Raw genomic sequence first — 12,985 nt, 5'->3', positions numbered from 1 at the left:
AAATGGTTAAAATGGTAAATTTTGTGTCATCATATATTATCACAATTTTTTTATAAAAGTCATATGAGTATTCCCAAGAAAGAAACAGATGAACTTTAATATGTAATTGCCCATAACCACTTGTGCGGAATCCAGTGTTTCCTGCTAAATCCAGGGTTACTATTTTTAACCTAAGGTTTATGAAGGAGAGTGTGTTTCAGAGGCAATAAGCAAATTTGGCATATAGAGTCTTTTAGTGGAAAAGTAGGAAAGGCTTTCATTAGATTGTCACATTCCCCTGGAAGTGTGAGAGTGCTTCAAAGTTGGCCCTGCCAAGCTGCCCATCTCCTCCCTGCAGGCCCTCTGCAGCTCTGCTTCCTGTGGTGAGTAAGGGCTCAGGTCCCTCACTGTCCTCCCCCGCTCCTTCCCACTCCTTCCTCCTTCCCTTCCCCAGCCCCATATTTTTTTAATATGATATAAATTATATTCTTTAATCTTCTTAAATTCTTTGAAAAAGTTAGATTTTTTAAATTTTTAGATGAGCATGGCACTTAAATCAACTTAACTTCAGATAATTTTCTATTGCTCTTCATTTCCTGAATGATCTAGCTTTGTTTCCTGGGTTGTCCAGCTGTGGCTCAGGGGCTGGAATCCAAAAAGCCTTCAATGCCTGTGGAACAGTTAGAATTCTACAAATCAAGTCTTGTAACTGGAAATCATTTTCAACTAGATTTTCTCCTGGTTTTATATTTTGTACTTAGTATAGACTGCATTTTAATCAATTGAAGAACTCTTTGTTCATTACAGTGTCTGCCTGGGATGTGGTAAAAATTGCTGTGATCATAATGGCTCTCAAAGGATGCTTCAACTATAAAACATCAGAGGAACAAGAATCAGCACCAGCTTAATTTTCATCCAAATAAATTCTGAGACTTCTATTTTTGACAAAATGCTTTTATTTCCAGTTTTAAATGATATATTGTTAGAAACTTGCATGAAATATCAAAAAGGCGCTAAGTCACAAAAACTGTGTTAAAAAGATCCACTGAAATAAAGCACAACAGAAACCGCATAGAGTAAGGGACTGTGAGATTCCTAAGGGAAGCACCTTGGGTTTCGTGTACATGTGTGGCAGTGGTGGTCAGTAGTCATCATAGTTGACACTGGCTCCATGCCTAAAGCTATGGGGGCTCCGGGGTCCAATGGCAGAGTCTTCATCATAGTGACGTTGGTAGTAATCACCATAGTAGTCATGTCCATTTCGATCTCTATTTAGCCAATAAGTGATGTCATCTTCAAATTTCTGGAGGAAAAGAGAAAGAATGATGGAGAATGGATTTAAAGACACACAGTCCCCTAAAAATCACTCTACCACACGACCTGCACAGTGGTTTCATTAATGAGGTTCTAGGCATTAAGTTAGTTAGAAGAGATCAAAATAAAACACACAGACAGTACCTTATTTTATATTGCTAGGTCCGAGACGGCTCGCCTCCCTGGTTCCCGCCTCTAGCCGCCCAGCAGGGCAGCGAGGATTACTCTGGGCTAGCAGGAGAGAGAGAGAGCGAACACGCCTGGGAGCAGCCTTTTATTTGGGGGACAAGAGATTTAGGGGAGAATTCCATCCAATGAAGGTTGAGGGGGGGCTGCACTCCAAGGTCAGGGTCAGTGATTGGGTCTCCAGGGTCAGTGGTCATGCACACCCCCACACGGATGGACTCTCTCATCAGGAAAGGGTCGGGATAGCTCCGACACAGCCAGAGCGCCTCAGGCCCTTAACGGGAGTCACCCAATCACGTATCAGAATGGCTCCCCACATATTCCCCCTTTCTTTTCTTAACAATGAGGTGGCGGTTCACTCTCTGGAGTCCCTGGATTCTTGATTGGAAGACTCGCCATCCTATGGTTACAATACAAAAGAGAATTAACAGCAAAGAGAATAATCCAATAATGTACCAAGCGGAGTGTTTAAGAATATTTCCAGGGTTGAATCCATTTAACTCCTTCAATATTTGGTTAGCCAAGGAAGAAGGATCTGAAAAATCAGCTCTATTATTTTGAATGTCTTGGATATGGTGATGAAGTTCCAGAATATCCAAGCTATTATTACTATTTTGCCAAATACCTAATAAATGGTTTTTAACCTTCTCCCAATCCCAGAGAGAAGCATTGTACTTTGCAGCTGTAACACATACATACTTATAATTAGCATGGCATTTAAGCCTTTCCTTAAATTTTAAGGCTGAAAGTTCATTACCTATGTTTATGACAGTCGCCTCTAAGGCGTTTAATTTAGTCTCAATCCTTTCATCAATATTTACTTGATTACGCAGAGCCTTGGAAGTATTTTGAGCTAAATTATTAAGAAATTTTGCATGTTGAATATTCTGAGACAATGTCAGAGATGCAGAGACAGTTGAGGCAATAAATGAGACCAGTGCTAAGACACCAACAATTATGACTCCAATAGCACGTTTAGGTCTTGTTAGCTGGGCATGAATTTGCTGCAGGACTTGTAAACCAGCATCAGTATACCATGGCTCTGAAATATTAGCAGGTAATAAAACAAAAGAGGGCTGATGAAGTATCAGCACTCCTTTTCCTCCATTATACCTAGAAATACAATTGGTTAGGTTGCACTTATTACAAGTAACAAAATATCTATCATCTATCCATTTAACTTTTACATTTCCAATAATTAAAACATAAGGAGATTGGACACAGGCTCTTAGGCCATAGCAAGATCCCTCTTTACAGTTCTTGCCGACAAATTTTGGTAAAGGTTTATCTGTAAAATGTAAATATTCTGAGGCAGCAATTAAACGCCAAATATCTTTTTGAATACCTCCTTCACTATAAGTCAAAATATTACTAACAAATCCTGCAGGTGTCATAGCAGAATTTCTTCGTAATTGTCTCTTATCAATTTTTGGAGACCAGTCTAAAATATACCCACTAGCTTTAGACACCTTATGTTGTACAGGAAAGGTATTTACACAATCCATCCATTTAGGAAAGGTGCCAATTTCAATTGTAGAACTATTTGGACAGTGGGGTACCAGTGGAGGTTTTGCAGAAATGACTGGCTTGTTATGGGAAAGTCCCATCTTAATTACTGATCTAGTATTAGGTTTTAAGTCTCCATAAATAGAATTATTTGTCAGTTTAGGTTTACCAATCGCTGTCTTTTCTTCAAGTGATACTTTCAGACAGCCAGCATGTTTATCATGTGACCAACATAAAGGTAATTGGGCACTGTAGCCAGAATAATTAAATCTAGTCACATGATTGGGAGTAATATGAGTATCTGTAAATCCTCCCATCATGAATGAGTCATTAGTAAATACTGGAATAGATTCTCCAGTCCACACAGCTGGGTGTACCAGGGGTGGATCTGGGAAATATGTCCAATAAGTGTCTACTTGATTCCCTTTTACCTGACAGCCCAGTAGGGCAATTACTGTTGCTACCATCAAGACTGTGGTCCTGTTCTTTCCTAGGCGTCGAAGTATTTGGGAGGCCTGGGTTGTCGATTTCTTCACATCTTTCCACAAAATCAACTTCTCGGCTGGTTCAATCTGGTCTTCATCCTTTTCCGATATCTCCTCCTTCTGGGTTGTGGCTCCTCCGGGTCGATCCTCAGTCGCTTGAGTCTGGGTTCTATCTCCTCCATGTCTGATAGCACGTTCAGGCACCCAAATAGGACGGAAAGCACCTTCTGGAAAAATACAGGCATGCCCTCGGCCCCATGTTATTACCGGGTCCGGACCCTTCCATTGACCAGTCTGTAAATCTTTCCACAGAACTCTGCCTAAAGGGCCTGTTACTGAGGGAGACATTTGTCTCTCAGCAGCAGTGTGACCTTCTGTGTCACAGTTTAAAAAATTTAAAACAAACAAGGCATGATTAAGGCTATTTTGGGGAGTCACTATCTTATTCCCCCTTTTCAATTTTTGTAATTGAAGCTTAATAGATAAATGAGCTCGTTCTACAATGGCTTGACCTTGGGAGTTATAAGGAATTCCTGTTTTATGATTAATTTGAAACTCTTGGCAAAATTGTTGAAAAGAAGAGCTTACATAAGCTGGAGCATTATCTGTTTTAATCTGCATAGGGCACCCTAAAATGGAAAAAGCTGCTAAGCAATGAGAAATTACATGTTGAGTATTTTCCTTAGTACGTGCTGTGGCAAAAATAAATCTAGAATAAGTGTCCACTATGACATGCACATAACATTGCTTACCAAATTGAGGAATATGAGTTACATCCATTTGCCATATCTGATTTGGTTTTAATCCACGGGGATTTACCCCTGATGGCAGAGATGGAGTGTGAATAACACACTTAGGACATTGGCTTACAATTTGACGAGCTTGTTCCCTGGTAATACTAAATTTTTTACGTAAGCTAGAAGCATTTTGATGATGCAAGGAATGGGAAGCTAGTGCACAGTCATACGAAGACATCTGTTGACAAAAAGCTACTAATTTATCAATTTTATCATTACCTGCAACTAGGGGTCCGGGAAGGTTAGTATGGGCACGGATGTGTCCAATGAAACATGGGAACTTTCGCATTAGCACTGTCTTTTGTAAATTATGAAATAATTCAAATAACTCCTGTGATGAAGTAAACCCAATAACTGAGGTTTCAATATTTTTGGTAACTCCGACTGCATATAAGCTGTCAGAATAAATATTAATAGGCTCATTTGAAAAATAATCTAAGGCACAAATCAGAGCTTGGAGCTCTGCCCTTTGAGCAGAAGTATAAGAAGTTTGTATTACCTCTGTGTGAACACGGCTGAAGAACCCTGCCTTACCAGAGTTGGAACCATCCGTGAACACCGATAAAGCTCCCTCTATTGGATGAGAACGTACAATCTTTGGAAAAATAAGTGATGTTAATGATGCAAATTGTACAATCTTATCATGAGGATAATGGCTATCTATCTGGCCAGGAAAATCTGCAAAAGCTATCTGCCAGGAGGTAGAAGTTTGAAAAAGCCAATTAGTCTGTTGAACAGAAAATGGAATAATTATGATATCAGGCTCAGATCCAATTAATTGTAAAATTCTATTTCTACCTTTAATTACTAATTGAGCTATAGAATCATGAAAAGGAATTAATGTTTTTTGAGGGGAATGGGATAAATAAATCCATTCAATAACTCCTAATCTTTGCCATATGGCTCCTGTTGGGGTATGCTCGGTTGGAAATATTAATAAATACATTATTTCTTTAGGATCTATTCTAGTAAGCTGTGCATTTTTAATTGCAATTTCCACTTTCCTTAAGGCTGCCTTAGCTTCTAAAGTTAGTTGACATGGAGAGGTTGGAGAAGGATTTCCTTGTAATATCTGAAATAAAGGACTTAACTCAGAAGTAGTTAACTTTCAGGATGGTCTTAGCCAGTTAATATCTCCTAATAGTTTTTGAAAATCATTAAGGGTATGTAACTCCTTAACTCTTATCTGAAGATTTTGAGGACGGATTATACTCCCTTGAATTATCTGACCTAGATATTGAAAAGGAGATACCTTTTGAATTTTTTGAGGAGCTATACATAAACCCATTGCTGTAAGTGAAGTCTCTAACTGAGTAAAAATTTCTGAAAGTACTTCTGGATTAGCATGAGCCAATAATATATCATCCATAAAATGAATAATGTATGCATCAGGGAAGCTATTTCTAATGGGATCTATTGCCTGGTCAACATATTTTTGGCACAGTGTAGGGCTATTACGCATTCCCTGGGGAAGCACCCTCCAGCAGTATCTTTTAACAGGTTCCTTAAAATTAATTGCTGGGACAGTGAAAGCAAATCTTTCACAATCTTCAGGATGTAACCTTATAGAGAAAAAACAGTCTTTTAAATCTATTACCATCAAGCTATAATCTAAAGGAATGGCTGTGGGGGAGGGAAGTCCTGGCTGTAATGATCCCATAGGCTGAATTGCCTGATTTATTGCCCTTAAATCCTGTAGCAATCTCCAATTTCCTGACTTTTTCTTAATAACAAAAATAGGTGTATTCCAAGGGCTAAGTGTTGGTTCAATATGACCAGCCTGAAGTTGTTCCTCAACTAATCTATGAATTATTTTAAGCTTTTCCCCTGAGATGGGCCACTGAGAAATCCATATAGGCGCCTCTGTGAGCCACGTGATTTTTTCAGCTGTCTTAGGGATCAGGGAAGTACTCAGGGCCCCTAGTAAAAATTCTGGTCTGGAGTATTTACTAATCTTTGTCGTGGAGACTGGCTTGTAAACAGATATTCTTCCTGAAAAGTCTCCTTATCATCTCCAGGAAAATACCTCTGATTAACTTCTTCAACTGATCTTATAGAATTTGGAGTAACTAATAACAGTCCCATTTTGGCTAATATATCTCTTCCCCATAGATTAGCTGGTAAAGACTCTAACACATAAGGTTTAAATACTCCACTGTTCCCATCAGAATCTTCCCAACGGAGATAGTTGGCACTTTGAGCAGGCTGTGAAACCTGTCCTATTCCTTCTAGGTTAGCTGGTGCTGCATGTAAGGGCCAGTTCCTAGGCCAAAACCGGCTGGACAATACTGAGCTATCAGCCCCTGTGTCAATAATGCCTAGGAAATTTTTATTATTAATTCTAAGTTTTAATAAAGGGCGTTCTTGTCGTACTAACTGGGACCAATATACTCTGTCCGGCAGTTTAGAAACTGAATCTACCGGCAGGTGCCTTTCTGAGACACAAGGCAATAATATTAATTGAGCAAAAATATCCTTTGGGGTGAGTCTTAGGACATAATTGGATCTTACAGTAACAGATAATTGCCCTTTAAATTCTGAATCTATCACACCAGGTATAACTTCAATGGCTCCCTTCAAATTATCACGCCCCAAAATTAAACCTATAGTATTCTCAGCAAGTGGCCCGAAAATCCCAGTAGGGATTTGTGTTGGCCCCGTTTCAGGATCTAATTCAACTGTCTTTGAAGGTCCTAAGAAAACTGTCTGTGATCCCTGTCCCTGTCCTGGTAAAAATCGCACACTGCCCTGGTAGGCGCTGCCAGTGACGTCACACTGTGCGACCTCTCCCCATATTGTTTCTGGGCCCGGGGAGGGGCCGAACGGAAGTTTTTTGTCCCCTCGCTAGGAGGAAATACTTGCGGCGCGAAGGCGGGCTCATCCGCGCCACCCGAATCAACCACGTGGCGCTGAGTCCTGCAATATCTATTATCGCCAGTAGATGGAGCCCTAAACCTAAAATTGCGCATGCGACACTCACGGGCAAAATGACTGGTTTTTCCACAAACGTAACACCTACCGCGGGACTTCTGAACTGATTTTGTGGCCCCAAGGTTTCCTTTAATGCTGTTGCTAAGGCCACCGTTTGCAACTGAGTGGAATCTAAGTCAGAACACAAGCGAATATACTCAGAAATTGTTCCTTTTTTACGATGGGGTTGAAGAACATCCTGACAGATTTTATTTGCGTTCTCAAAAGCCAATTGCCTAACGATAAATTCGCTAGCTCCTGGGTCCCCGATGGACCTGTTCGCAGCCTGATACAGTCGGGCTACGAAATCTGAATAAGTCTCACTGGCACCTTGTCTGATTTTGGTAAGAACTAAATTGGACTGGTCCTTGGAGACGATTTGTCTCCAGGCACGTTTTGCACAATCAGTTATTTGATTGTACACTACAAAATCATAATTTAATTGTCTTTCTAAATCAGCAAAATCTTCAGTCCCTAAAAACATCGTTACTGGCATTTCTATGCCCTGTCTTCTGTTTCTTTCTGCCTGTTCATTACAAAAATCAGTCCAATAAGTTTTCCAAAGCAAGTAATCTCCCCCGCTCAGACAAGATCTGGCTAAAAAAATCCAATCACTAGGAGGAAGGGGTTGTGAGCAAATATTTTCTATCAGACTCTGAACAAAAGGCGAATTTGGGCCGTACGTTTCACATGCATTTTTCAATTCCTTGATAGTTTTACATGGGATTACAGCATGAACTCTAACTCTCTGATCTTGTTCATTAGTTTGCTCAAAAACTGGAAAGAGGTGAAAACCAGTAGTATCCTCTCCCATTTCTTGAGCCTTCCTAATACCTTGTTGAACTGGGGTAAGAAAAGTCATCTTTAATTCAGCATACCTGTTAAATTTGGTCCTTCTAGTAGGTACCGGCCGAATTTGAAAAGCTTGGGCAGGTGGTGCTAAATGCAGTCTATTAAAATTTCTCTCTAAGTCCTGAGTTTCCATGTCTAATTCTTCTTCCTCAGATTGTGAGCTGCTATCAGACTCTGTACTATCGCCATTTGGAATTTGGGTTTCTAACTCACGTGGTTGAGAAGAAACCTGAGCCCCTTTAGGAGTTTCTTCCGTATTTTCTTCTCTAGGAAGATCGCTTACTTCTTCCGGAGGGCCCTCTAAGGTTAGGGATGTTTCTGTACAATCTGCCTGCGGGCTAACCTGCACAATTCTAACCTTTGTTTTGGCTTTTAGTGCTTTAGTTTTTAAACGGCTCAAAGGAAAGGAAATTAACTTAGCCTCAGGCTGATTTTCCATTTGAATAGACTTAATAGCTCTTTGAATGCCTTTCAAAAGGTCTTCAGGAGGCCACGAACTCTGGCCCATGTATTCAAAAAGACAGACTTCTAGGGCTGTCCAAGTTTTCTGTATATTCTCTATACCTCCAGGTATTTCAGTAGAAAGACAGACTCTCTGTAACTTTCTTCCTAATTTCTCCCAAGTAAGTAAATTTGGAGACTCTTGGTCACAAAACCAAGGACAATATTCACCTACAATCTTTAAGAATTGTAATAACTGAGTTTACTTTATCTGTTTTCCTTTCTGATTAATTATACTGTCTAAAATAGTCAGATACATTTCCTTATCCGAAGAAGTAGAATTTCCCATTTTAAGTAATTTAACGTCTCTTTCCTTCAATATCTCCCGGTACTTTTGTGACCCAAATGTCACCTCTTCCTTGTCTTTATCTTTATTCCTTATCTTCCTTTATCTTTATTTCTTTTTCCTTATCTTCCTTTTTATTCTTTATTTCCTCTTTATTCTTTTCCTTATCTTTTTAGCGCACTCCCACTCAATCTAACTAATTCAGAATGCCCCACGTTGGGTGCCAATTCTACCACGCGCAGTGGTTTCATTAATGAGGTTCTAGGCATTAAGTTATTTAGAAGAGATCAAAATAAAACACACAGACAGTACCTTATTTTATATTGCTAGGTCCGAGATGGCTCGCCTCCCTGGTTCCCGCCTCTAGCCGCCCAGCAGGGCAGCGAGGATTACTCTGGGCTAGCAGGAGAGAGAGAGAGCGAACACGCCTGGGAGCAGCCTTTTATTTGGGGGACAAGAGATTTAGGGGAGAATTCCATCCAATGAAGGTTGAGGGGGGGCTGCACTCCAAGGTCAGGGTCAGTGATTGGGTCTCCAGGGTCAGTGGTCACGCACACCCCCACACGGATGGGCTCTCTCATCAGGAAAGGGTCGGGATAGCTCCGACACAGCCAGAGCGCCTCAGGCCCTAACGGGAGTCACCCAATCATGTGTCAGAATGGCTCCCCACAAATCACAACTTACCAATGGCTTTTCTCTATGGTGGATTTTCTTCAATGATTAACAATGCTTACTATGAATAACTATCTCCTTCTAATGTTCTTATACACAGATATCAACATGACCAGATACCAAAAAGGGGTATTTTTCCTTAAAAGATTTTATGTCTCCACCTTAAAACTTTTGTTGTACTAGTTGTAAATATATGCAGACCCAGCAATAGAAAATAGACTAAACCAAATAGCCATGTCTCATTTCTTATGTCCTATTTCTCCAGCCGGCCTCTCTCCCCACCAGCCCACCCTGCAGAAAAGTGCACCCACCACTTCGTCAAAGCCTCTCTCACCAGCCCACCCTGCAGGAAAGTGCACCCACCGCTTCGTCAAAGCCTCTCTCACCAGCCCACCCTGCAGGAAAGTGCACCCACCGCTTCATCAAAGCCCATGTAGAGGAACTGCTGGTACCACTGCTGCACCTCTGGCCGAGTCCGGTCCCACAGCTGCCGCTTCTGGCGCTTCATGCTGCTCAGGAACTCTTTGGCTCTATTCTCATCCATGGCCACTTGTGTCTCAGTCAGAGCAGGTGCTGAAATGAGCAATTTCCACCCCAAAATTGCAAAGAATGATTTTTTTAAAAAACAGCAGTTTTTTTTTGTTGTTGTTGTTACTAGAATCGTACTGTGGGTTGAACTGCTTTTTAAAATTTATCCGTAGTAATTGTACATATTTATGGGGTACAGTGTGATAACTCAGTACATATGCAATGTATAATGATTCAGTTGATAATTAGCATTACCATTTCCTTAACCATTTATTATTTCTTCATGTTGGGAAGGTTTGAACTCCTCTCTTGGTGTTCTTTATAAAATATGTAACAAATTGATATGAACTATAGTCACTAGAACATTAGAGCTATGCTGTTGAACATTGGAACTTATTCCTCCTACGTACTTGTCATCCAATCTCCATGTTTCCCCTTTCCCTCAAGAATGTGTAATAAGAATTGTAATGCAAAAAAAAAGAGTACATGTATGATGGCATAATTTTGGTGTGAACATACTTTACATACAGAGTTACAAAAAATTGTGCTGTAAATGGGTAATCATGAGTATAAGGCATTCCACTATTGTCGTGTATGTAAAAAATAAGTAAGTAAGTAAATAAATAAATAAAAAGTAAATAATTTAAACTAAAAAAAAAGAATAACTTTTGTTATTGGAGTGTAGGCACTCTTATACACCGCATCATGTACAGGATGGCTTTGCCTCTTGATTATTCTTTCATGCATCTGAGAAAATACAGCTTCATGTCGTCAGCTCCCTGCTCTTTGCTCACAGCATTTTCTATATGTGTACAGCCACTTAAAAGAACTGGGACTCACTTTCAACATGTAGCTTTTCAGGGTAGCAATGAAATTCAGCTCATCCTCTGAAGATCCCCTGAAGCCCAGGGCTCAGCAGGGGCTGGTGGCTTAACCCCTGGCCTCTTCATTCAGGAAACAGAAATGGATATTTAGTGCCACACATGCTTAAAGTGTATGTTCATTTCATATATAAGCAGGGGAATGTAGTGCTTGTTTAGGGGATGAAGTAAGAAAAAAGAACTGGATGGATGCACCTTGAGAGAGCAGGGATCAAACCCACTTAGCAGTGCAACAGGTGTACATCTCAGGCTGCTGGAGGACACAATGTCCTATGGAGGCGTCTCTAGGCCTCATTGTCTGATCACTACCCATTTTGTTGCATCTCAAAAAGTACTAACTTTTGCTTGAACTGCTTCCTTTAATGTCTTCCCATCATAGTCTCAATGTCTTAAATGGTACCACTTCAGTAGGATGTGCCTAGGAGACTCGGTGTTGTTAGGAAGAACTTATGGGATAATGAAACTAATAACATGGATAAACATCAGGGCTTGTTGCATGGTCTGTACACAATAGGTGCTTAGTATGTGTTTCTTGGCTTCATGTGAATAAGATTCAAAGATACACACCCAGGAGTCATGATTATCTCAGCAGTTTGCTCACGTCTGATAGGCTGGCTCTGTGAGAGTTGCTCACCCCCAGGCATCTGTGAGGTGATTCTGTTATGACCAACCAGCCTAGGGAGGGGACATTTCTTTCCAGGTAATCCAGGGCCCTGTGAGTGGCCAGAAGGAAGCTGACAGCCCCCTCCCAGGAACTACCTTCTCTTGGAGGGGTCACCTGAACTCCAGGCACCTGTAGGGGATCCCTGAGAGACAACTGAGAACTATGGGAACAAGTGATTAAGGGCCTCACTTTGGAAGCAGACTTTAGCCTATGAGAATCTTCTGTAAACCAGGAGGGGGAGAAAGAATAAGTGATAAAACTTCATATCAGAAATGTGGTTGCACTTTTTAATTTCTAGGATAATTTTATAGAATATACTGGCTGGGAGAGGGAAAATGACATTCATGAGACCACACAATGGATCCAATTGACCTGGCGGCAATAGACCCAGAACCCGTATTTTGTGACTATTTTGACAATATCTTCCTGCTGTCTACAATATTCATCTTAGGAGCACTTCTTCCAGCAGAAATTGGCAATTAAAAGGTATCCCTATGTAAATGCCCTTCCACAATTTCTAATTACAGAGAATGCCACAACTATGCAGTTCTAAGCCCACTCCTGCAATGACTTCACATGCTCTGAAGGATATGCCCAAGTTTAGATACAAGCTCTAAAGTTCTTCATGGATCTAAAATAAATAGCATTCAGTTGACACTGTTGCACTGTTTTGTCTATACTGACAGCTTTCCAAAAAAGAACCTACACACATTTACCAGCAATAATATTTATCTAATCAAATACCACACCACACACCCACAGAATAAACCCTTCATATCTTCAAATCTTTTAAGAAGTAAATACTCTTGATTTTCCAAATACAAGACTGGACACATTCAATATTATCATTTCATTTCCATCCAGTTAAGAATGCATCCCTTATCCATTTGGGGCATATTTACCTTCTCGTTTCTGAAGCATCTGCTTGAGTTTATTTGCACTTATGCCACCTAAAGGAATAAAAACAGAAATCAATTTCAGAGATGCACTGAATCCTTGAATTTTCAACTGTAAAAATAAGTGGGTAAAAAATAATCTCAGACCCCTGTCTTGATTGCTAGCTTGGTAGTGTTGCATATTTAACACTTTTTGCACTCTGATTATTCAGGAAAACAATCTGAGGTTCCTGAAGCTAATATCAGTGATGACTATGGCTGACCAAGGACATTACAACTGGAGCTACTTCCTGGGATAAGTGACATAATTCTTGGAGGCCTGGTGTCTAATCATGAAGGACAGCCATCTATCATGTGTACCTTCCTAAAATCATTTACTTCATGGTGTAACTCCTCCATCCAATGGAGTCCCTCAAGTTCCTATTCATCCCAATCTTCAGAATATGAGATTATGTGGAAGTATGGTTT

At 40.4% G+C, this 12,985-nt stretch overlaps 1 protein-coding gene and 1 long non-coding RNA gene across 2 annotated transcripts in view; both read right to left on the bottom strand.

Annotated features, from left to right (window-relative positions):
- Positions 1 to 12,985, bottom strand: part of LOC308632288 — an 827,867-nt gene that overhangs the window by 98,679 nt on the left and 716,203 nt on the right. The gene's annotated exons all lie outside the window — the stretch shown is intronic.
- Positions 913 to 12,567, bottom strand: LOC308632179 (augurin). The gene is made up of 3 exons (XM_081264021.1): positions 12,524 to 12,567; positions 9,964 to 10,121; positions 913 to 1,282 (listed from the first exon to the last, which is right to left on the bottom strand). The coding sequence occupies exons 1-3, from the start codon at positions 12,540 to 12,542 to the stop codon at positions 1,121 to 1,123; spliced, it is 339 nt and encodes a 112-aa protein (XP_081120147.1). The 5' UTR covers positions 12,543 to 12,567; the 3' UTR covers positions 913 to 1,120.

Source organism: Spermophilus citellus, assembly GCF_964194105.1.
Source record: "Spermophilus citellus genome assembly, chromosome: 13".
In the NCBI taxonomy this organism is placed as follows: Eukaryota; Metazoa; Chordata; class Mammalia; order Rodentia; family Sciuridae; genus Spermophilus; species Spermophilus citellus.
Note: the sequence above shows the minus strand (reverse complement) of the source record. Positions and strands in the feature narration are given on the sequence as shown.